Source organism: Amphiprion ocellaris, chromosome 17 (assembly GCF_022539595.1).
Source record: "Amphiprion ocellaris isolate individual 3 ecotype Okinawa chromosome 17, ASM2253959v1, whole genome shotgun sequence".
NCBI lineage: Eukaryota > Metazoa > Chordata > Actinopteri > Pomacentridae > Amphiprion > Amphiprion ocellaris.
In genome coordinates, this window is record NC_072782.1 from 17,416,737 (window position 1) to 17,443,560 (window position 26,824).

Genomic DNA, 26,824 nt, shown 5'->3' on the forward strand with positions numbered 1-26,824 from the left:
AGGCTCATCTGGACTGCCTCCTTTATATCAAACATGTGTGATATTTACAAGTTCAGATTGGGATGGCTCAGATTGTCACTGTACTGCTGGAGTCAGTCAACACTAAACATTCTAACCCTTGAGGTTAATGTTACCTACAGATATTCAAACTCAGTTAAAATCTCACCTCCAGCTCTTGCCAAAGAACAGACAAACTGTGCTGACTGCATCTTCAAAAACATTTCTCCAGAGTCATTTAGTTGGCTGCTTTAGTTTTCTTTTTCTTAAGTGAAAAGTATTACTAGTAAGTTGTTACTCCACAGTTTAGCTTCCATCTGCTCCCTCATGAGATCATGTGAGGTGGTGTATGGCTCCTGACTGCTCCCTCAGACATTACTTTTTTGTGTGTGATGCATCAATATTTTCAGATCTTGTAGCGTGAGCATGTCCAGGATTAAAAAAAAGAATATCTGTGAAGTTTCTACTTATGTGTCTGATGTGACGCAATTTGAAAAAACCTTTAAACTCTTGAGGGGTGTTCTAGGAAGCTACAGTAATGAGTGATGGTGGAGTATGTTGAGCTTAAATCCAACACTTTCAGTGTTAGGGAGGGGTCTCTCTTCTAACCTGCTAGATCACCATGGTAACTGATGCTGCATGGCTAACCTGCTCCAGATGAGATTATGTTCAGAGTTTAAATCAGCTATAAGAAGCACCATCCTTTCACCAATTCTTTTCCTCATCATGTTCTCACCTTGAGAATATATTATGTCTAAAAACCTGTTGAACTGCACATTAGTAATGTGTGTAATGTGTTGTGTTGCCATGGGAGCCTCCATGTACTCAGTTGGTGATACAGAATATACATAAATATGTTTGTATACTTGGTTCTGATTGGCTGCCAAATTCATTTTACACCGGTGGTACCTCCGCAAATAGAACACAGATTGTAAAATTGATTAGTCTATTAGTGTTTATTGCAGAACATATTCAATCAATAACAGTAATTTTACTCTAAGGTGGCCAAAATCTAAAGTGATGTCCTTCTTTATGGGACAGGTTTAGACCTAAACGTTCTTTAAAATCATGCTTAAATGAAGCAAGTTTAAGACCTTCAATGTAAAACTGTCACATTAGGAATAAGCAGCTGAATTAAGAGTGCACTGAGTGGTAAAATAAATACATGAATTTATACCATTAACAGTTTTGTACCAGCATTTCTGTCATGCATCATTTACATTGGCAGTACTTTTTTAAAAAATCATTCTAAATATTTATTTTCCTCATTGCTCTGCATTCTGATATCTTGTTCCTCTTGACTGAAGCGCACATGATCAGTCCATTTTGTATGAAACAAGAGTCACATGATGATGAGTGAGAAGAAGAAAGCCTGGTTAGCAAAGAAAGTTTATGTCATGAAACCATTATCACCGGGGTTTTAGGTTTTGTGGTACACTTCTCTGTAACCTGAGCTTGGCCTTAGTTTTGTTACTTATGAACCCTGGAAATTGTGCTTTTCAAACTGACATTAGTTGACTGCTTATTTAGCTCAAGATATGCTTTCTACCATATGTACAACACCATATGGACATGCTAGCAAGGTAAAAAACTTGATTTTAATCCAAAGGGGTGAAGTGAATGCTGATTGTTACTGATGATATGCCTATTTGCAGTATTAAAATGAGCACAGTGAAGTTCTTATAAATCAGTATTGCATATTTAGCTCGACTTTCTGTTAAATAAATACCTGAAAAGTATTAAAACTGTGCTGTTATGCTTCTCATTGAAAAACCTGGATAGATACCTACTTAGATATTATTCCGGGCGGAGCGCTGTGATTGGCTGTGCGGAGCTCTGACGTCACCTGCAGTTCTCGGTGCAGGGGGGAAAAAATCAGTGGAACTCAGAGCGAGTCTCCTCTCTGAGAAAAACGGCGTCAAGTTTTGACTCTAACGAGAGTAAACTCATTAAAGAAACCGGGTGACGGGTATATTTTAGCTCGTGTGTCCGTTTTCTTTTTCACTGTAAGCGTGTGTGGCTGTTTTCGATACTTTTAACTGGTGGTTTGTAACGCGACGTCCAGCCGCCTGGGATTGTCTCTCATCTCGAAGTTCCCAAGATGAACTTCGGTCCGGTGGTCGGGAAACTTTGTGTAAGTAAACACGACAATAACCCTCTTAAAGCTGTTTTAGTTCAATTTCCCATCACCCTGTTTGCCTATATTCCTCTTAACTTATTTGTAGTACTTCAGTAATGCTCTTAAATGTGAGTAACTTTGATTTAATTTATCCCCAAGTTATACAAAGTAACTTAGCTAATTCACAGTGTTGCTAGGAGAGCTGTAAAGTCTGAAAACCTTCCTGTCTCATTAATAAAAGTGCAACCAGATAAACTTGGCCTCTTGTCGGGGGAGAAATCACAGCCAGGCCTCTGAACTTGCATGAGAAGATGAAACAAGCCTCTTTTCATTGTCATACTCAGGAAGCAGCATTGTGTTTATTTCTTTGGATAATGTTTACTCCTGTAAACTGTGCTGGTTCTAGTTTGTGCTTCTCACTGCTCTGTGCTGTACATGTGCTGTATCATTCACTCAGTGCCCCCCTCCCTCTGCATTACAGCCACCATCTGTGTTGGATATCATGTGGTCATATTGTTCAGACATTTAGCATATGATGGCTCTCGCTCTGTCACAGCGGATGTAGCTGCTCTCACAACCACTAATATTGTTAATAAGTGCAGCCAAGGCCTGCTGTGGAGGGGCTCAACAGTCTCAAACCAAATGTGTGTGTGAGAAATCCGCTAAGGAATATGTCTGTAATTAATTTGACCCCCCTTAAAGCTATAAGTTCACCTTGCCAGTTAGTCCATTAAAGTCTCTCAACAGTTTTTTTTCCAGTTTATTCCACTCAGACCTTCACAGAGACGTCTTTTCATTCCTCCGCTGTTGTTTTTTCCAACTGTGCAGCACCAAAGCCTGACACTATAAATACTGTAAGCTCACTGTATGGCCTTAATGCGCTGCCATGTATTAAAAGTCCTTTGGATTAATACTAAATACACTTTTACATTATATTTGGGAGACTAGGAAGGTCATACTAAAGTTCCTACACAAACTTTGCTGGATTACATCACAGTATGAAATAAGAAGTAGAAGAAAGTGGATCCTAATGATGGGGCTTTGGCCTCTTGTGTGATTGATAACTGCAACAGTGTTAGTCATTAAGCTTGTGGTAATCCAGCATTTGATCACTGCTGCAGCTCTTCTTCTCTCTGTAAATGTAGCTGTTAAAGTAAATGCTGATGTGCCCCGAGCTCCAGTGTTTGTTTTCGCCATTGTCGGATGCGTGTTTTAAGTCATGCAGTGTTCCATTACTGAAATCAGATTTACTTTCCCGGGTGGCAAAGTCAATGTTTATCTCTTTTGTAAACCACAGTACATTCTGGAGGCCTGGCCAGAAGGCCTTGTTGCTAAGGGACTATGAGGAAACTTCAACCCCCTCCCCATCCCCTTTACCCCCTCTCTAATCCCCCCCAACACACACCCTTTCAAATTGCCTGAGTGTACGTGCCTGGCTGTCCAGTAAACTTCCTGTCTAGAGTACACAGATATGCTGATGTTAGTGGCATCAATTTACTTCTTAGAATTGTCATGCCCATGCAAATAATCACAAGATTGTTATCTGCGATTGCTTACTCTATGTCTGGGTGTTGGTTCACACAGGAAATAGTCCCCTCTGTCTCTGTGGACAACACAGACGAGGGCAGGACAGACATCTGGGACGAGTGAAGGCCAAACTGTGACGCTGGGGACCGAGCAGTGGTCAACAAACTGACCACTGCAGAGTTTCTAATGCTGTAGCTGCTGCTTATTGCTGCCCTGCTTGGTGACCATGTGAACAGTTATGAGCATGCCTGTGGCTTAGAGAAGCTACACGGACACTGAATGATGCAATGCAGTGCAACCCACTCACTGTCAGATACCAGGTGGCTGTGTGCCTTTTTATGTATGTATATGTCTCTGCCCACACAGAGAGGGATGTTTTATTGTCGGTAGCCTGATTATTCTGGATCTTTCTGGAACTTGTTGTTGTTGCTGTTGTTAAGGTGAATCACCCTACCACTATCAAAGGCCTACTGACTCACATAGGGAGTGTCACCTGTTCAGGTGCTGCGTAATGCATACCAGCAGAGTCAAGTCACCACTTTCACACATGATTGGTCCAGCTTTGAGATAAGTGGGGATAATTTACTTTATGTCAAACGTCACAAGATAAACCCAGCATCTTCACCTGGCTGATGCGTTTCTTTAGACCTGAAAAGCTGCTCATTCCGCACAGGATTTGCAACTTATTCTCACAGACACTTGTACAATGTTTACTGAAGGCACCTGATGGGTCAAATCACATGAGTCAGATGTATACTGTTCACTTTGAGAATATTACTACAGGAATGGACACAAGGTGTCAAAGGGTGCAAAGCTCGATGCTTCCTGGAGGCTTTGCTTCTCCAAGTCATCATGTTCTGTTGTGGGCAAGAATGAATGTAAACTGTGTGAAGGACTCTAAAGATGCGTTTTATGTGTATAGTACAAAGGTTTTCTATTAATAGAAATGAGAGATCATTAAGTAGAAAGAAATCACTATTATATCACTGTTATGCTTCTCCATACACCAAAGCAAATGTTGGAATTTCAGTAGTGTTGAAACAATTTCACAGTCAGTTAGTCCTCAACTATTTTGATAAGTATTTGTTTTGGCCACTTTCTGAGCAAAAATGTCAAACAATCTCCGCTCCCAGCAGCTGCAGCATGAAGCGCTGGCTGCTGTTCTTTGTTTAACTTAATTGTTTACTGATTACCTTTGGTTGGACTAAAGACATGTTTGCGATGTCATCTTGGGCTGTAAAAAATTATGATTACTTTCCCACATGTAATAGACTAGATGATGGATTATTTAATAGAATATGTAATTGACGGATAAGTCAATACTGAAGGTATCTGATGAGTCAGAGGGTTACTGTTCTCTTTAAGACATTACTGCAAAGCTTGATTCTTATTGTAGTCTTTGCTTGTCCATCAAAGTGCTTTGAAGTTCTGTTGTGGACCCAAGAAATAATCTGTGTGAAGAAGTCTGAAGATGCACTTCACATTTATAGTATAAAAGCATTCTGTTCATAAAACCAATAAATACATCTTCCCAAATGCCACCAAAGTAAATGTTTTAAAACTTCACTAGTGTTGAGAAATTAGTCCGTTAGTGCTCAAGTATTTTAATATTCGCTGTTTGTAACTTTCTAAACATAAATGTGAAGACTGGCTGCTTTTTCTTTTTTCTGTCATTGTTCAGTGATTACCTTTAGTTTGACTAAAGACATATTTGCAATGTCTTGGGCTATAAGAAACTCTGATTAGCATTTTTTTCACATTTAAAAATAATTATTAATAGTAATAATTAAGACTAAATGATTAATCAAAAATGTAACTAACTATTCAGTAATAAAAGTAATAGGTAGTTGGACACTTTAGTATTGGACTTGAAGGATCTATCTATCTATTTATCTATCTATCTATCTATCTATCTATCTATCTATCTATCTATCTATCTATCTATATATATATATGTGTATATATATGTGTGTGTGTATATATATATATACACACACACACATATATATATGTGTGTGTGTGTGTATAGTACTTTTTCTCAATTACATGCAAAAGTAGAGACAGACATAGGAGGTATAGAGTGAATACTATTCTTCATACTCATAGTTTTCACAACAGAATATTTTGCATGTCTCAATAACTGGTGGCAAGTAAGGATTTTTTTCAGTGTCGATTATTTTCTCTAAAGAAATGGCGCATATATATAAATATATATATACACACACATTTATGTTTTTTCTTTTTTGTGTTGTTTAACTTTAAGTTAAATCTAAAGTTTAAGATTTCTTAAAATGTCTTGTTTTGTCTACAAGCCAGGTATCTAAGATGTTTAAGTTGCTGCCATGGAGGAGGAAAGAAACCAGAAAATAATGCTATTTCAGAGGCTGGAGTCAGACTTTGGACCTTTTTTTGTTTTTGTTTTTTTACTAAAAACTCGGAACCATTAATCAACTATTAAAATAGTTGATTATTTATTAGTTCACACCAAGTCTTGCAAGTCTTATTGGAAAATAGTTACTCAGTAAACATCAGAAAATCATCAGATTTTAAATAAAATAATCATTAGACGGCAGCTTATTTTCTCATTGAGGCTTTTGGTCTATAAAGTGTATATAAAGATAGTGGAAATGCTCATATTTAAGTTTGAAAGTACTGAGTTACGTTATAATGACTATATTCTTAGTGATTGGTGATTCATTTTCTGTGGATTAACCATTTACAGGTGAAGGTACAACAGTGGTTTAAAGGCACCATTGAAAGATGACATAGCGTGAAACCAGAGTGGCTTAAGGTTTGCTTCGGAACTATGTCCTCTGACTTTCTGCCCTCCTGAATGAATGAACAGATTACAATAAAAGTGTTGAGCCTTAGAGCAAACTCAACCTTTGTCCAGAGAATGGACTTCTGTTTACAAAGACATAAATCTGACATAAATTCCAGCTATTGATGATCACTTAAGTCCTTGTTGACCTGCCACACCAGTCACATACTCTACATTTTTGCCGCGATGTGTTTATAGAGAGGGCTATAAACTGCCAGCACTTTGTGGACTTTTTTTCCCCCTTTACACAAAGATGAGCATTAATGGAGCTAATGTGATTGTCTCTAGAGCGAGCTGATGGATTCCAGCTCATACTTTAATCTGTTAGTCATCCTTTCTTGCTTTTTTTCATCTTTCCCTCCTGGAGTTGTCTTGTTAGATGCCGCTTGGCTTCCCTGTGGCAGGCTTAATCAGAATTTGAAAAGGCTAAGTTAGTAGCGTTCATGCACACAAATTTAATTCTTGGATTGACATTCAAATTCAATGTCTTTGCCTCAATAACACGCTGTATGACTCACAATAATGCTGCGTGTATGTGTAAGCAGCCGACTCTTTAAAACCACAGAGACCACTTTGGCCTCGCAACACAAACATTTTGGAAAGTGTGCGACGCTGCACCTGCTTACAACTCTTTCGCATTTTGAACTTTCGGCAGCCCCACTCTCTTTCACTCAGAATGTTTTTATGCGGTAAACATCAGCGTCAGTGTGTCAGTCATTTCACCATCTTGTGGTTGGCAGTGTGACTCAAAATTCATTAAAACTGTCGTCATCGTAGATTGTTTTTGCACTGGAGGTGAATGTCACCTAACCTGCTTGTGACATACTGTCATACACATCTAATCAGCGAAGCATACCTCCTGAGGAAACTCAAGAATTTGTGTCGTGGAGCTGCAGCTTCCCTGAGTTATAAATATCCAGCCTAGCGGATATGTTGTCGGTCTAATCGGGTGCTGGGCCTGCTCTGAGGCAGGCTGCTGTGGAGGGAACAGTTTGGAGCTGAACCTTGCATGAAGCCTCTGTATTGTCTCGAGCTTCCTGTACTCCCTGAGAGGAGGGGGCAGCCGCTTTTCACACGCTCCCACACATACACTGTGTGTGTGCGCTTGTGTACTCTATTGTATGTGTATGTGTGTGTGTGTGTGTGCGCTGTGTTTGTGGCTCAACAATGTGGTTTTTAAACTGTTAGCGCCTTCGTGCTCTTAACAGCTCTGGGGTGACACGGCAGCCATTCTCTTCATTTTCTATCATTCAGCTTTATAATGATGAATGTATCTGAGCTTGGCTGAACTTTGGATTTATTTACAGTGCTTCAGCAAGTGTCTGACTCGTGTCTCTTGACATGAGCTGGGTTGTTCTTGTCTTCATCATCTAACATAGAATGTCAGTGTAATTTATCACTCAGGGAAAGATGTGCATGGTCACCTCCCGTCTCCAGGGAGTGCCAGGATTTATCTGTAAAGCAGAGAGCATTCACTGTCCTGTCAAGGTCAGCCTTGAAAGATTTGAGTTATACAATAAATAACAGTTTCAGTGAGGTCCAGACCCAGCTGCTGCAACTACTCTAGCGTGGAGAGTGTAGATTAAAGTTTTAATTAGGATTCTGTGTACTTGATGTTACATGGGGAGATCAAATCATGCTTTAAAACAGATGTGTTGACTGAAGTGCTGCACAAGACACGCAAAAATAAGAGATCCAAACCAGGATTAAAACTTGTAAGATCAATTTCTAAAATAAATGTTACAGGTCTATTTATGGATATATATAAACTCATAAGCCTTTAACCAGCATAATCGATTTTGGATATTAATTTTTCCTTGACAAATGAATAATATGAATGAAGACTTCTGTTTTGAAGATATAATTTCCCTTGTGTTGTTCAGTAAACATCTGATTCAATTCATCATTTTAATTTGTTGAGGGCAAAGAGTTGCCTGACTTATGTAGCACCATAGATTATGAATCATCTGTTTCATCAGACAAGATATTTAAAACAAGACAGAGCTGCAGTTATGGTTAGGTTTTGATAAATACCCTAAACTCTTGACCCAAGCCAGTTTTTGGCATTCAAAATATGAAGTCATGCAGAGCTCAGGAACAGAGATTCTACTGTAACGTAGCTAAAAATGATTAACCTATTCATGAGACTAGTGAAAAGCTGTGAGAAAATCTACAAATTCTCTGGTTGTTTTATAAAATTTTGTAGACTAAATGAAAGTCAATCAATCAAAAAAGTAGGTAAATAATAATCAACAGTTGTCACTCTCCATGTGACTGCTACATAATTCAGTGATATATTCAGTTAGTCAAGAGGATTTATTGTGTTTAAATTGTATTATTCAAACTGAAAATTGAGACATCATGCAAAACACTCTTTTTGTGGGGATTTTTTTTGTTTGTTTGTTTTTTTGTGTATTTGTAACTGACAAACATGTTGATCAGATTTATTTGGTACATGACATGATGTAAATAGTGGCATTGACCACATACTCCTTTTTTTTTGTGGTTGTAGCAGGCGGTCGTGGTTGACAAGTATTGAACTGCTGTAAGGTCAGGGGAATGCCCATGCTCTTGACATGTGAACTGAAATGATGTTTCATAATTAACTGCAAGTGGAAGAAATACTCTTGTACATTCGCAGAAGTCCCACAACCACAGTGCAGAAATACTCATGTAAAAGGACCACAGTATTACCATCGAAAGATACCTAAAAAATTGAACTTAAATGTACTAATTTTGCAGAATGGCATTAGCATTAGTGCATTTAGCGCGTTTATAGGTCAAGCCCTGGCTAACTTCTTACTGGATTTTTATTTTTTTAATCTTAATCAGTAACTTTACACCATAATTTATTTGTTGATTGTGTTTTGTATTATTACACTAAATCTGCAAAGTGACTAGCAGCATAAGTTGTTAAATGCATGTGATGGACTAAAAAGTACAAACTTGGCTTTGGAACTGTAGTGAAGAAGTAACAGAAAATTGAAATACTCAAGGAAAATTACAGTTATAATTGTTCTCAACTGCAGTACTTGACTAAATGTGTACACTTAATTACTTTTTACCAGTCTTTAAGTACTTTACAAAGAATCAACAGCTGTGGTCAAACATGTACTTGTGCCATGTGCCATGTTCCTTAAATATCATCAAGGTAAAATGGCTAAATTCTTTAATATAACATAGTAATACAGGAGTAATAGTTTGATAATTGATGATTGAAGTTTACTTAGTTGTTGACTCCAGTGAACTGATCTAAGTTGGTGTTAGATCAAGAACTCTCTGAGCAGTTTAGTTTATACTATAAACCTAAACTACACAGTGGCAATTAGTTGATTTTTCCTCAGATGGCCCGAGGAAGTTGAGAAAATACAGATATGACTGTGTTACACTTCACTGTGTATAATATGTGGGTGACTGTAGTAGTGATGTTTTTAATTAAGACTTCTCCAGAGCTTTTGTTCCTCACGGTCATGTTGTGTGCTGTAGTATGGGCATACAGTATAATGCCTCACAATTGATGAAAGAAATGGATTTGCTAATAAGAAAAGCATGATATAGACAGCCAGGTCCTGCTCCGGGTAAAGGAGTATAATGAAGTGCATCGTGTCTTTGCTTATCAGTTGGCTCTGATTGAAATCATCTGTCCAATATGAATTGAAGAATCTCCCTTGGTTACTTGTATGCATTGTTGTGTGTGCGCGCAGGAGGCCATCGTTTTTTCTGTTTCTGGCCATTTTTTTTAAAATAAAGGAACTCGCTGTAATTCCCTCAGGGATACGGAGGGATCACAGCCCTCTAAATGGCCCATTGATAACCTGGGTCAACTGAAAGGATGTCCTGTCATTTAGTCACAAATGCATACTCAGTGTACATGGCATGTGTAGAGTTTGTGCCAAGGCAATTTGGAAGAACCCCGAGTGTTTAGAGGAAGCGGAGGAACGCTACTGTTGTCAGATACACAAAAAGGCCCTTATTATTTTATTGAAAACTTTATTAGTTTAACTTGCATCCACACAAGCACAGTATTAGCTTATCATACATGCAGACAGCATGACAATAGGACACTGTTTTAACAAATAATCTGCAGCCAAGCCCGGTCATTGTACAGAGGATAGAGAAGACTATGAAGTGGACTCAGCCACTTCAGCCAAAATTGGAGTGTTTCCAGGGATTGTGGGTTTGGAGGGCTCTCTACACTGAGGTTACGGTCACTCTGTCTTCCTCCTCACTTGGTTTAGAGGTAAAACTAAGCCACATTGTGGCTGCCCATAGTGTTTATGTATACAGTACATTTGTGCCAGTGTAGTTTAGCAGCCTTAGGGTATTAGTGTGGACACACGGCCTTGTTTCTTTTCCTCGTGTACAAGTGTGCTGCGTTTAAGAAATACAACAAAGGAGGATTCCCTACAAACTCTGAGAACTGTGGATTAGTAAAAGGACAGAGTTTAATTAGTGCAGTGAGAAGTATGATTCTGCCTTCCCATGAACACAATCCCTCTTTTCTTCTCTTTTGAACTGAAACAATTAGTAGAGTAATTGATTAGTTGTAGCTTCTTTAATGTGTTTTATATAACTGCAAGTGGAATACATTTAGTTTTGGACAGTTGTTTGGAAAAAACAAGGCATTTGAAGATGTGGCCAAATGATTAATTGAGCAAATAATCAGAGCAGCCTTGCTTTTTCTCATAAAATGCTGCTTGATCTGTGGCAGCCTAATTGCAGAGCGTAACAGGTTAGCTACCGAGGGTGGCTGCACCTGGAAGTGTTTGGAATCACAGGCCCTGAAATGAACAAAGCCTGGAAATGATGCAATCTCAGTGCTGTCTCTGCTTCTTCACTGCCAAACAGACACCTGATGTTTAGCTTTTGATTAGCTGTAATGAGCTATTAGCCTCTCAATGTTGGATAAGTATATTTTTGGATCCTCAGTGCAGTTTCACATTCCAAGTCTGCATTGTGGAGAGTGTAAGTTTACCTTTAGCACGACTCACTCTTTCCCAGTTGTCTTTTTTCACATCTTTCCACTGCTTTGTTGTGCACATGTGCAGATTTTTCTCTTGCCTTTTCACACGGCCTTCTCCTTACTCTTTCCCCAGTTCCATGTCCCTCTACATCCCCCACCCACCACTCATACACATAGCGTATTCAAGTCTAAAGACTCACCCTGTGTCATGCAAGCTGTTAGTCCCCCCTCTCATTTTATCTCCCTCCCTTTTCCTTCTCTCTTCTGCCTCCCCCCCTCCCCAGAATGTTTGGATAAATCTAAATGGTGTGATTGTGACTGCTCTGCCGGCCGTCTGCCCCTCCACGTCTGCCTCTCAGCGTCTTTGGAAAGTCTGACGTGAGCAGAGGGAGAGGAAGAAGGGAAAAGGCAGAGAGAGAGAGAGAGGGGAAAGTTCTTTTGAACAACAAGGCATGGCGGCCCTCCAGAGAGTCAAGTCTAGCGTCAGGAGTCAGTCTCTGCTCGAGCCTGTCTCTCTTTTTCTACCTCTGTCTATCTGATCTCAGTCTTTATTCCCGTTATTCTCCCACACTGTCCTTTTAGAGGGCTTATTCCCTTTAGAACATCCCATCTTTAACTCGTTGTCTACAGTTTCTCACTCCTTCTCTTTCTTCCACACAACTCGGTCCTCTCCACCGTAACCTGTTCCTTTCTCTCCTGGTCTAGCAGAGGTTGAGGGAGGGCAGGTGCTGGTGCACAGGAGAGACAAAACCTCCAAATCTGGGACTCTCATTTACCCGGGAGGTGTCGCATTGCATTTGAGGCGCTTCATGGTGGTGTCGCATGTCATAGCATTCAAAGAGCCTGGCTTTAAGAATGTGGGTCATTTGAAGTAGAGGCACTAAAGTGTGTTGTTTGCCAATGAATGGGGCCTTCTCACGTTGACATGGTGAAAAGCGTGTGAATAAACACCAGCGCCTGGGGGCCACACTAAAGTGTTCGGCTGTATTCTTCTCTGTACCCCACCTATACAAGCCTGTTATTATCTAACACATGAATGGATTTCTGGAATCACATTTGATATGGGCAACATGTTGCTGCTAAGATACCTTATCAAACTCTCTCTGTTCCGCCCACAGTAGAGGAAACAGATTTTCTCCTTTTTTTTTTAACCTTTCCTAGTGGAAAACCAGATCATGGAGTAATTAAGTTTGGTCGCCTGTTGCGCTGCATGCAGTTAGTGTATAGTTCTGCGTCCTGCACACACAAGGTTGTGTTGCCTCTGACCGGCTGCATGACTCGCTTAATTGCTTTCCCACAGCAGATGTTCAGATCAGATGGTTCAAATTAAGACGTAGATTGCTCACACAAGGTTTCCTATGAAGATGGACTCTCCTCTCTACTGTCCTCCATCTAATGAGTTTGAGTGGGTGAATCTTTAAACTGTGGAAACACAAGTACAAAGGAAAGCTCATGTCTTTTTTTTCTCCCTCTTTCTTTCCTTGTCTGCCTCCCTCTTTGTCTCCCTTACCTTGATGATGCAGGTGTTGTTGGCGGCGCTCTTTATCGGCTTTGTTTGCCAAGCAGCTGAGCCTCCAGCACCGCAGTGGTCCAGCGATGAATACAGAAACCTCACCGTTCGACGACATAGAACATGTGTCGAGAATGAACAATATCTCCACCAAGGACTCTGCTGCCAGAATTGCAAGGCTGGTAAGGAAGATACTAAACATAGCCATTTTAACCAAACATATGCATAATAGGGGCCTGTTTTAATTACACCAGCATCATTTCAAGCTTTGCTAAACTGAAAAATGAATAGTTACTTGTACCCTGAAACACTGGTCCTTGTCTTCTGATACAACTAGAACTAACTGCAAGCTAAAGCTAACATTTCGAATGGTAATTTGTGTGAAAAACTCAAGCAAAATGTCAAAACCCATAACCTTTGCTGTATCCCAAACAAGTTTTTCAAATACTCATCACATAGCCTGGAAAGAATGCACGAAGGCCAGCAGCAGAAAGCAAGCTGCTCCATCTTAGAGTGAAGCACACAGTGAAACAAAGAGTATGAGGCAGAAGTTATTTTTAAGTCCCAAGTCATTCAAAGCACCAGGCTTGTTAATTTGTTATGTAAAGACCTTAATTAGTCTGTTAGCTCATTTTAATGTCTGAACATATTTAGCTAGATGAAATTACTGCCTGCTGCTAATATCAGATTGAATTTTTTCATTTGCCATTGTGAATTCTAAGAGATCTGTTTTATATATTTGATCAATCAATTTTTTTTTTTTTTTGAGGCTTTGGTACACAATTAACAACTAGCATTCAAAACTTTATTAACCCATGTGTAATTTACATAATACATGCCTGTTTATAAGATTGTGGTTACTTGGACATCTAACAGTTTTTAAAACCTTTGACTCAGAAGTTGTATGGATGTAGTGATGGCTCTCTGTTACTGCATACCAGTTTTCAGTAAGAGTTATTATTCTTGGTAAATAGTTAACAGAATAGCATTGTGTGCTTGTAACTGGATTCCTGAAATATCTTTGTTTCTCTTAGGGTTTATGTTCTTCCCACATATGTGATTTTGTTTTCTTGCATTCTTGCCAATTGGTCAGTTGTTACCACATATTTAAAAACCATTGTGGCCACTTAACGGTATGAAATGTTAGCTTTTTGCTTCTTTGTGTTATTTCACAGGCAAACACTTTTTTTGCCTGAATCTGTGTTGAATATGAATCTCACCAACACATAACATGAGCTAAAGCAAACTGTACTTTCTCTGACACAACCACAACACCAATAGTGTATTTACTCAATGAGTTCATCCAAAAATGTCTTTACCCCTGTATTTTCAGTATTTTTCCCCAGCCTGTACTGTCTTTTTTCTTTACATATATATATATATATATATATATATATATATATATATATATATATATATATATATACATACACACATACATATATAATCCTGAGTTGACGTCTGACTATTGTCTTATTTTATTTGCAGGAACCTTTGTGCAGAAGGGCTGTGAAAGAGACCAAGAGCAGGGGACCTGTCTTTCTTGTGAGCATGGACAGACCTACACTGAGCACTCCAATGGGATGAACCGCTGTTTGCCGTGTACCCACTGTCGCTTAGGTAAGGAGACTCTCTGCACCTTCACTGGTGAATCATCATTTATGTAAAGCAATAATAAGAGAAATATCAGCAAGAGGAATATTATGTTTATCGTACATTAACATTCAGTAACATTTGAGGACACAAGTTTCCAATTAGGGAGTTTCTGAAAACAAGTACAAATGGTCAGAAATTTATTTCTTTCAGAACTGTTTAACCACATTAAAAGGGTTCCAACTTAGAATTACTGTTTTTATCATTTTGTTTTTGAGTATTTTTGAGCTGTATTTGGCAGCAAATGGCTCATGAGAAGTTGTTTAATAATTTAATAGTTAATACATCTTGTTTTGTAAATGGCTCAAAATCCAAAAATGCTCATATTACCACACAGATGACAAAGAAAAAAAACAAATATATATCTACAGGAAACAGGGTCCCCTTATTTTTGTTTAATAAAGGACATAATAAGAAACCAATATTGTTAATTCATTTTTCAGTCAGTTTGCTGATCATGTAACAGGTATATCTACAAGGCAAACACAGGTAACCACATAAGACATGTTCATTAAATAGGGACTCCTGCTCTTTAAATATGTGCAGATGGACAACTACAATATGTACGTCTCATCATGTTAAACCTTTGTCAAATCTAAACACTGACCATAAAGCCAAGATTGTTTAAAACAGAAAAAAAGAATGTTAAATAACATGTAACCAAATTGCCCTTTAATTCAATGCACTACCTTTAAAAATCACAAAAAAGTATAGTCTTCCAAAATCCAGCTGGTCAAAGATATATTGTTTTAGGAAAGTTAATACCTTTTTGTCTGTGCCCCCGCCTTTTAGATCCACTCATGAAAATGTGATCTTATGATGTTACATGGAGTAGTAGGGCGTGTCTTTGTTGTTTTGTTTCATGGGGTGAATGTGAGCGTGTTACTTGTCTCAGGAGATTTGCTTGTGTGTCTGTCTTACCTGGCTGAACTGGGTGTGGCTGTGTCTCATTGTCTCCCACACTGGAGTCTTTGTGTCCAATGAAAGGCAGCAGCTACAGAAAAGAGACTACGGTTACATAGGATGTGTTTTGTACTCATTCAGTGTGGTTTTAAGATTGAGTTTAGTGTGTGTGCTCTGCTCTAGTTTAAACTTATTTACAACCAATTAACAATTAAAATGAGCACGCCAAAGGACATGTGAATTAAAATTTTACACGTTGTCGACTGCTCATGCTTAAAATTAACCTCGCTGTTATCTGGCACACTTAAGAAGTTCCTGTTGGGAGATATTTCATATTGACAAGACTTCTGTTGAGTGAATGAATCATTTAAGGCGTGAGATGAAGCTTTGCTTGTTTGAAGTTTAAGCAGTGTTTTGTGCGTTGTCCGTGGAAGTTATTCTGCGGTTATTCTGAAAGTACTAGCTATTTAAGGTATGAGTCACATTAGATTCAGTGAATAAATTTGTTCACACATGAAGCATAGAGAGAAGCTGTTCATAGTCATTTTGGGCCAATGCTTCAATCAGATTTTGTGCAACAGACTCAATGAAATAACATTCAAGAATGTGCAGCACATTTCTCAATCACCTGCCCTCTGACTGTTTGCTGAGGATTGATTGTTATCAGTCTGCTATTTTTTAGTGATTGTTCAAGTGTGTGTCTGTGTGCTCTAGAGTTACATTGATAAAAGAAAATGATGTTGTCATTGATTAACTTTCCGCCAGTGTCTTTCACGTACTACTTGGCTTACCATTAAGACACCGCTCAACTCCGCACCACCTTCTGCTCAGCTATGATATGTACTCTGCTGCATGTGCTGCACACAGAGCTTAGAGTTTTGAAAACAATAGAGTTGGAGTTGCTCTGCTGACCAAGTCATGTAATGATGCTATTTCTAAATTACCCCAAGCATCTTTTTTCTGCATTATGTTCTGTACATTAATAAATTTTCGTATTGGTGCATATTGGGAAACATGTATGCTGATACTGATACATCTGTGAAAGGCCAACATTAATAATAATAGCCAACAAACACATTGGTAAAGCTCTAGTCATTTCCACTGTTGTCATATTCAAGTTTTCTTGCGTTCCTCTGTATGTATAATATTCAAATCAGCTGCTGCCACTACACTGAGATACAGCAAAGTTCATGCCAAATACAGCAACATTAGACGTAGTCTATGGTTACAATACAATTTTTGATGAAACAATTAGATTTTGTAGCACAGCATGAAGACTGCAGAGAACACTGTTATCAACAAAGCATAAAAAACTTCCATTGTTGCAATAAAACAACAAAATAACACACAACAACAAAACTTTATAGCTTGATTTAATTAACTGAATTGCAAACAAATGTGACAAAATGGAGCATATTATGTCAATGAACACTGTCATCAGCATGATCGAAGCGCAACAAAGTAAATTTTGTTAAGCTGCTATTGTACCAGTAGGCCTCTTTTCTAGAATAAATGATGACTGATTTTTCATATCTCTTTTTTTATGTGACATATTTTCACTGTTAATCAGCTGCCTTGTTTTTTTGGTAGATAGATGTTCTCTACAGTTGTCAAGAGATGCTACAGTGCTGGAAGGTTTTGCCTTTAACAGTGTAGAATAAATGACATTTTCTCCATGTGCTCTTAGTGCCCTGCCTTAAAAATGAGCAAATCAGCCCCCGATTGTTCCATATTGACAAATGGTAATTCGGTTTTGACTTTAATTTATCATTAAAGTGACAACAGTGAAGCCCTTTGTCCCAAGTACTTGGTAGTTAATTGCTTTAATAAATTCAGTAGTGATCTCTGTGTACTTGTCTATACAATGTGTACAGACTCAAAAAAGGGAAATTCTCAAAACACAAGAATGTTATTTTTTGATCGGTTTTAAAATCCATTTCAGTGATTGTTCGGCTTAAAATATAGACTATAAGCTTTTTGTGTACGTACTAAAGCCTTTTTGGCTCGTCTTTACAGACTTCTAAGAAAATTTAGATCTTAACTGATCTAAAAGTAATTTTTTTATTATTATTATTTTGCTCCTGTCAAGTTTATACTTATTGTAGGCTCATATTTCACAGCATTGTAAAATCCTGCAACTGTATGGAAGCAGCACAACCATGGCTAGACGAAGAAAGAGCTCAAAAATGTCTTCATTGCAGTATACAAGTTTTAATCTCACAAATCATAAAAGAGAGAAAAAAGAAAGTTGAAATTTTTGCAAAATATTTCTACAAAAATGTAAAATACCTGTGAAAGTGGGTTTCTCGCAGGTGTTACCAATACTAGAGAAGAAATAAAGGCTCTACATACATTTTTCATTTATTTTAATACTTGTCTCCTATCTGCTCTGTGTTAATACAGCCTGCAGTTCAGGTTAGTTTTGAATTTTGTCACGACTGTTAATCACAGCCAAGTAACTAATGGTTTTTCAGTTGTGCCGATGAGCACAGAATTATTATTGTTTTTTTTAATTATTTTTTACAGAAACTGCTTTGTCATAAAGGTATTTTGGGGCAAATTTTAAATGAGATGCGTGAATTTTATCATGATTTTAAGCTCAGACTTGGTTAACTTTCCAAACAAAACCAAAGTAAGTTTGACAGTTCCTCTTGTTTTCGTGCTTTCTCGCTATACCAAAAGGTTTAGTTTGTCTTGTTTGGTTTTTACATGGCTTTCAAACCAACCAGTAGAGTTTGGGGTTCAGAGGGTTAAAAGTAAAAATGAAGGTCACAGTCTGCTTGGTGATAAATCTTGGAATGTTTGTGGTCAAATCATTAAAATCCAAACCAAAGTTGTTGCCTTCAGCCATCAAGTCATCATCACGTGAAAGCAGCAGAGGTCGCAGCTGTGATATCTACAGGCCTTTTTTTAAAATTATTTTATTTTTTACTGAGCAGCATTTGGGGTCACTGGCAGGCACAACCATTATTGACAGCACAGACACAGAGAAGTCAGTGTAGAGACATAGTGAGAGGAAATGATGAACCCACACAACAGAAATGAAATGAACGAATCTTCAACACATTGACAGAATTTCTCCCAGTAAAATGTCTTTTTTCCCAGTTTCTTAACAAAGTGCTGCAGATACAGTCCACATAAGGGTGATAAAAGTATTGCACTTTGTTTCTTGGACAAAGTTGTAGCTCTCACCTGTGGAGAAGCTGCCTTAACAAGTATCCTCATTTAGGTGAAACACATCATAAAGTTGCAGTAGGAGTGAACACTTGGACTGAGTTTTTTAAAACTTCATAACTGGCTATAAAATGAGCTTAATTTTCTGAATAAAATTGGGGGGAAATTAGTGTGGAAAAAGATAAAAAGATACTGCCCCTAACAAAGGAATTTTTCCTTAATTGGCAAGCATGGACATTAGATTTATATGAAAGGGCGTCCTGTGGAGGTGGACTGCTGGTTTGGTTTGATTATATTCTTCCAGGGCTACTGTCTTTTTAGGTCTCAGTTTATTAAATGAACCATGCTAGATTTTCCGTCCCTCGTTATCTTGTTAAAATGAAGCAAAATGCATGTAAGAGGGAAATAAAATGAGAAACCCAATTATCTTATCTTTTTTTTTTTGCAAAAGATTGCCTACAAATTGGCTGAAAATCCACCATTGTCCACTTCTTTTTAATGCACTCTGATAGCTTATTAGTAGTTTACTTGCTTACTCTACACGCTTCAAAATGTTAGATGCAGTGGGCTGTGAACTCCTCAGAAGTTACTCACTCAGTCGACTAGTTTGTGCTTTGTGATTTAAAACTGATTCTCTGCTCATGTGCCTATTTCATCACAGTGGCACAAGATCCATACTACCTCAGAGGTCCTTAAAGCACATGATGCCATCTGTGTGTGTCCTCTCTCATGACTTTCTTAACTATCCACAGATGAGATTGAAACTGCAGCCTGCACCACAACTGCAGACACCAGGTGCCAGTGCAGACCAGGTACCTTCTGTGTTCCAGATCAGGCCTGTGAAGTCTGCAAACGCTGTGCCAAGTGAGTGTCCTTACCGGTTTCCTGAAATTGTTTACAGCTTAGGTTGTTTTCACTTCTAGCCTAGTGGCAGACAAGGCCACTGATGCTGGCTGATTCGGTAAGACCCTGTATTGCATCAAAGGTTGGGCATCAAGAATTCAGATTCCAAAGGAATAATTTAGAAATCTTAATTTTGATTCTGTTTATTGGTTCCTTAACAGATATCACTCACACTAGTTTCAAACAAACAGTGTAGTGCAAACACCTTATATCTACTGCTATTTGTCTGCACCATTTGTCATGTGAGTTGAATGCAGGTCTGTCTTTCTGTTTCCTAATACATTTATATATTACATAATTGTGGGTTTGGCTTTATTCTCAGTTAACTGACTCATACGTTGCAGAATTGTTTGATTAGCAGGTAAATTGCACCAACAATGGGACCAAAAAAGACAGGATGAGACTCACTGTTGTTCTAGAGAAACAGCCAAAGTAAATACAGAAATCTTAAATAGACTTTCAATAAATATTCGACCTATCAAGGCTTGTAACAGCTGACTAAAATAACTTCATAAACAACATGCTCCAACTTTAGCCTGTCGTTGTGCTAACATCACTGGTTAAAAACATAGTAACTGTATTATTTCTGTGATTGTTCAGTGTTTCTTTACCTTGAGAAAGTATTCAGATCCTTTCCTAAAAGTACTAATACCACACTGTAAAAAATCCTGTATTGAAAATGTTACTTAAAGTAAAAGTATGTCAGTATAAATGCATTAAAAGTAAAAGTACCCAATGTAGAAAAATATCTCCTGTGACTTTTATACTATAATACAGTATATTGTATGATTAGATCACTATTAAAAGTGTATTTAAGTAAAAGCAGTATTTACTAGGTGTAGTAACTGATTTTGTGAAACTCAAAGAATCATTATTGATAGTCACTAAGAACCAGACTTAATGAGTAGAATCAAAATCATTAAAATAAAAACAATGCCCAACACCAGTTACACTTCATAGCAGTGTTTGGATTAGGGACTGATCACAGTGGTGGTAAATAAACCATGTTTTAGGTTTGCTTTTAGTTAAGCAACCAATGCTTAGACCAAGATTTAAGAAAGATCCAAAACATTGATTTCTTCAACATCAACACTCATACATTCCATTGACCCATTCTGCTGTTTTGTATGTTTCCCTGAAAATGCTCTTTTTCTACCAAATCGCAGGTGTAAATCAGGGGAGGAGGAGGTGAAGAAGTGCACCCACTTTTCGAACACTGTGTGTCAGAAACGGAATCCATCTCCTACCGAAACCACTCCAGCTCCTCCCTCGCCGACCCCGACTCCTGCAGGAGACATTGGTAATTTCATGCAGCCTTCTGCTTCACGTTAAAGATTGTCAGCGCTTCAATTAAATGGTGCCTCTTTACTGATTTATGTTTTCCAGTTACTCCTATATGCATTTTCCTGGTCATCGTCGTCGTTCTCCTTGCTGCACTGGCTGTGTGGTGGTTCTTTTTTAAGCAGCATACATGTGAAATACCATGTGAGTTGATATCATAACAGTACCTTTGTAATTCTGTTTTGCTTCTTAAATGTGTTCCTAATGCTGTTTTTCCTGCCTTGTCACAGGTTTAAAGAGCCCCTGTGACTCCAGTGAAATTGTGAAGATTCCCATAGTAAGTTTTTGTTCCCTTTCTGTCATGTTAAAAACTTTATAAATAGTTGATATGTTTGTAAGTGGTTACAGTTAGTCTAGATAGTCTGTGGGACAATATGTCACTGTTTTCTATCCTGAACCTTTCTTTTGTTTAGGATGAGAATGGAGCCACAGCAGAAGAGAGACAGAATAATCAGAACGCAGGCTTGGAGGGCGAGGAGTCCCGTCCAGAGTCACGGCCGCTGCTGCAGGAGACCCAGCCTGGGATGACCAAGTCCTCTCCCCTCGAGGACGAGGACCGAGGACTAGGGGACAGTTTGCCCAACACGACTAGTTCGTCACAGACCAGCCTGTCAGCTCTGCCCACTGCAGCTTCCTCTGGTAACACCCCACACCAGAGCCCTACTGCCGTCAGACCGCAGCCTGCAGACATGGTGAGGACAATCATCAGCATGACCTCAAATCTTCTGATCATTTGTTTGCTGTTTGCAGTTCATTTTCAAATTTCAAAATTCCCTCACAAGGCTTTGTTCTTATCTTTTGTCTCGTTCTGCAGGATGATCCTCTGCGACATCGATTGGTGCCACTACAAGGTGAGGTTTCCATTCCCCAGGACATTTTCTGTCCTTTTCATTAAGCTGTTTTTCATTCTACTTGATTTGCCCGAAAAGACCACAAATTCTCCTCAGCATCTCACATTTCCGCTTGATAGATTAATAATCTCATGATAGTCAGGCCATATCCAAGCCTCCAGGGGATAGGAACATGCTGTCTTTTTTGCTGCTGTTTGCTTCTCATGCTCAATTAAAGAGGGCATGGCTTAACAGATTTGTTTGATCCTCTGTTAAAACTTTTATGTTCACATCTCATGAAGGAAAGTGTACTGAAATGTACTCTTCTGTTCCTACAGTCATATAGGAACAATGGATATACTGTTAACATAGGAGTTAGTGTTTGTAATCCACTATTTAACCATAAAAGAATATTGACTGGTGAAATGACAAGATAAACATCCTGTTTTAACACTCTGAACTACAAGCACTTTCTGTGCAGTGTGATGAAGTTTTAATGCCATAAATCTGAAAAATGGAAGAACTTGAATTTCTGTTAATATTTATTTGACAGAAATTGAAAAACAGTGGAATCAACATGAATGCAATTTAAGTGCCCACGGGTGTTACCAATACTGGAAGAACAATGGTGGCTCTGTACACTGTAGATGTTTTACTACATTTGCTCTGTGTTTTTATACTTGCCTCCTATCTGCCCTGCAGTTCAGCCCAGTTCAGTCGAAAGATCACAGAATTTTTGTTGCGTGACTCTTGGTTGCAGCTATTCCACTAATGGCTCTCAGTTATGCGGAGAAGCGCAGAATTTTTTTTGTTTTTGAAGGATGTATTTGGTGTAAATGGTTCCTTTTCGGGGGCTGCACAGTGGCTTGGTGGTTAGCATTTTTGCCTTGCAGCTAGAAGATCCCCGGTTTGCGTCCCTTCCTTCCTGGGATCTTTCTGCATGGAGTTTGCATGTTCTCTGTGTGCAGGTGTGAATGGGAGTGTGATTGTTTGACTGTGAATGTAGCCCTGTGATAGACTGGTGACCTATCCAGGATGTCTCATGCCTTCACCCTAAGTCAGCTGGAATACTAATGAGGATTGAGCGGTATATAGATAATGGATGGATGGTTCCTTTTCAGCAAATTGTTGAATGAGATGTGTAGAGTGATTTGGATGAAAAATTACACTTTTAGACTTGGATTTGAAATGCTTTGTCACAGATTAATATTTATTTTAACAGTCTCTGAGTATGATTTAAAAAAAAAAAAAAGGTGTAATGTTTTAAAACCTGCAGGTCACTTTTGGGGTTTAGAGGATGCATTGCTATGTTCACACTCTGAATTCATCATTCTATATTGATGTCTCTCTTTTTTCTTTTCTTTTTTTGAAGGATCAGAAAAATCCCTAAGAAAGAGCTTTGATTTGTTCGACGAGTACCTGGACGTGCGGATCCACAACAAGTTCTTCAGAATGATTGGAGTCAGTGACAACCACATTCGCATCGCAGAGAACGGCGCCCCCGCTGATAAAGTGTATGAACTGCTGAAGAACTGGATGCAGAGGCAGGGACTAAAAGCTGACATCAACGACCTGCTGGAGGCTTTGCTAAGTATGGACCAGCGACGCTCGGCCGAGAGCATCGCCTCCACGGCCCTCAGAAGGGGCTTCTACAAGCACGCAGACACACCCTGAAAGCACCGTGGACTGCAAATGAAGTAAACACAAGAAAAACTAAAAGCACACAGACACTGTCGGTGGACACCGTGTCTCATGAACAGGCTTACCTCTTTGTGGCTGACCAGCCATGTATTCAAAAGCCAGTAGTTTTAAAAAGAAAAACAAAAAGGGGAAAGTCAAGCTGTATTGATAAGTGGTGTGTGGATGTTGACTACTTGCTAAATGCTGATGGGTAGTAATGAGAACTGAGAGAAAGTTTTGCAGTCAGATTCAACATTACCACCAAAGACGACAACATTTTCAAAAAGCAGAAAAACATGAAGGTGCCAACTCTCGCAGGCAGAAATGGCTGCAGGTTTTAAGCTCTAGAAAAGCAACGTGCAGCATAATACTGAAAACTTAGACGTCTCCAGCTGTGTGTCACTCATCTGGTCTTTTCCCCAGATCGTAATATGTTGCCCGGAGACAAGATATACACTGGTTTGTAGGAGTGGCATTAGATATGTCACTAATACTGTGCCTCTTTGATGCACTGACCTCAGGCACATGTAGGATTTAAAACAACAGTCATGCTATATTTGTTGTTTTGTAGATTTAGGCTTCTCTGACCCAATATATGTCCGCTCATGATTCTTTTCCTGACTAATTGTAGGAGAATCTTGTCCATTTGTTACAACAAACTTTTACTAATCACAGACTTTACCTCTTCGACGCTGTCTGATAATCTTTTGTTATGTAGGTATCATTTTTTTCATTGCAGTTTCATTATGTTCCTTGAGCATGGTGATTCAAAAATGTTGTCGCTTTTGTACAATCTAGTCACATCAAAAATGTTTTCAATCTCGTATATGTTCAGTGTTACACACGACATTGTAGAAGGAATTTCTCCAACTGTTTCTGTTGGGACAGCAGTTAATTGTTTAGTAAAATGTTTCCTTGTAACTTGGAGAACTTCAAAGGTCATTTTATTTATTGACATATTTATTTTAATGAATAATAATTATCTCTCATTATTTATACCATTGTCAAAACCACCCTAGAATACACACCCGCACACACACACTCTTTGTGTTGTGTCAGTTAACAGGGCAAAATGACTGAGATCAGATTTTTCAAGTTGTAATTGTGGTGTTTTGTTCAGCTGTTCCTGCTTGCTGCGCTGACTTCAGCGCGACACTCCGGTCCACACGGTCAGCGTGTCGGTGATTTTATGTGCCTTTTCTTCACATTTACAGTTTCACCACAGTGTTGACGCTTCAGTGATGCCTTAATGCAGAATGTGTCCTCACAATTTGGACTTAAAGTGACTTAGAAACTAAGGAGTCTGATCATTTTAGTGAACCGACTGACCAACAGTACACGTCAGAGGTTACATGGGGTGCAGGTACGGATTGTTTTGTCTTGATTAGACTCAGACAAGATGAAGGAAACCTTTTCTGGATTTTAGAAGAAGCCCAAATTTTATTCCCAAGATTTTCTCCCTTGTACATATACAGAATATGTCCAGAGAGCATACAAGCCTTACAAAGTGTGTTTGTATATATGCAGCTATGTTAACAACCCAAAATAAATATAGTGAGGTATGAAGTTATTGAAGATAACAGAAACATCAGCCAGAGTGGTTGTTGCTGATGTTGTGAAATTTAGAACTAGAGTTTTTTTGGTTTTTTTGCCCGTTTTTCTGCAGTCTCTTATGTATAAAGGACAGAGTTATATATTGTTGCTGAAGAGTGATGCTACAGTGCTGGCACTGCCATCTATTGACAGACAATGAAAATACAGCCTGCATCAATTTCTAGGGACCCTACACGCCCCTCTCATTCTCCCTTTGTCTTTTTAGATCACGTCCATTTTTCAACTGACAGCATCTTTTTCTTGTAAAAATTCCTCTTTGCCTTTCCTGAAGTAGCATAGCAGTGAATAGGCTTCAGTGCATGTTATTTACTGTGTGTGTCAGATCATGTGAGTGTATGTTTTTTTAATAATTCCTGTGTTTTTACATATTTCATTGCAAGTCCTGAGCTGTTCAATTAACTTCTTTTCACTCTCGTAAATCCTTTCTGTCCAGCGTTAACATTTCCTCCCTTAGTTATTGTTTGCTTGTCATGGATTTCAGATATAAATGATGCAAATACATTGAAGATGTTTTTATGTAAATTCCAAATAAATGTTTTGTACAGATGCTCTTGTTTGAAATGACTGAAATTAGTGATGTTATCATTGTTTGTTCACAGATTAAATCACCTGTGACTTTCCCAGGATTGTACAGATTAAACATTAATACAATATTTTTAGCTTGTTTCACTGATATATGAGCTGTCATATCTGACGATCTAGCAGCACGATGCTGCAGTGGTTCACACTGTCGCCTTACAGCAAGAAGCTTCTAAGGTAACCTGCCCAACAGTCCATGCAGCATCGATCAGCTGCTGGTTTGAAATTGACTGCAGGTGTGAGTGCGCATGGCTGCTTGTCTCTTAGAGTGATTGACTGGTGACCTGTGCAGTGTTTACCTCTTAGCTGGAATAAGCTCCACCCCTTCGTCAAGATAAACAGATTCAAAGATGGAAGACAGGCTTTTTTTTTCAAGCATTACACAAATGAAGGAAGAGGATTCTTACTAGTTGAAATCCCCATGATTTTAAATTTCCTGATAATCCAAATTAGCGCAGATCAGAATGGACATGTTGTGTTACACATAAGATTAAATATGATGCTTAATTGTACAGTCGTATGAATTCATCTACATTTACACCTTACGTGCATCCAGTCATGAGAAATGACTATCAGAGTAGATGATAATGAGCAGGGTGAGAGTAATCATTTTACATAAACTAATGCAACATCAAGAGGTAAGCAATGTTTTAAAATAATTTTCCAGTAATTGATTGAACCCTCTGAAACTCATCTCTGATCATCAAAGTGGCATATTTGGAAGGTTTTCTCCATGAAAAAAATCCTATCCTGTCTTAAAATAGCTTTGAACTTGACACCTGTGGAATGCATAGATCTATTCCTCTCTTTCCCCTCACCCACTGCAGTTCAAGCACACCAGCTCACCCCTCTGCTCAAACACTATAAAACTACTCTGCAGTACACGATGGTGAGACATAGTATTTGATAAATTCAGTCAACGTGTTCCAAGATGGATGTTGACTGCTTATTGTGCTTATAATGTGTCTTCCAGCATGTAAAATACAACATACTGAGATATTAACAAAAAAAATATAACATTTCTTCAGAGGTGGGTCTTTAAAACCCCCAGAGATTCCATGTCCATTCCAGTATTAGGCCGCTGGTTCTAATGTTGTGGCAGGTCAAATCGATGCTTTTATATCAGGCTTAAAAATTACTGTTACTAACTTCTATCATCACAGATCCAACAGTGGGACACCAGTACACTTGTATCAGCCAGCATCAGGCA

At 38.6% G+C, this 26,824-nt stretch overlaps 1 protein-coding gene across 1 annotated transcript; it reads left to right on the forward strand.

Annotated features, from left to right (window-relative positions):
* Positions 1 to 1,859: 1,859 nt before the first annotated feature.
* tnfrsfa (tumor necrosis factor receptor superfamily, member a) lies at positions 1,860 to 25,582 on the forward strand. Its single transcript, XM_023266664.3, has 10 exons — positions 1,860 to 2,131; positions 12,951 to 13,119; positions 14,426 to 14,557; positions 19,420 to 19,531; positions 20,737 to 20,870; positions 20,957 to 21,055; positions 21,142 to 21,188; positions 21,325 to 21,603; positions 21,726 to 21,762; positions 23,114 to 25,582. The coding sequence occupies exons 1-10, from the start codon at positions 2,099 to 2,101 to the stop codon at positions 23,413 to 23,415; spliced, it is 1,344 nt and encodes a 447-aa protein (XP_023122432.1). The 5' UTR covers positions 1,860 to 2,098; the 3' UTR covers positions 23,416 to 25,582.
* Positions 25,583 to 26,824: the final 1,242 nt, after the last annotated feature.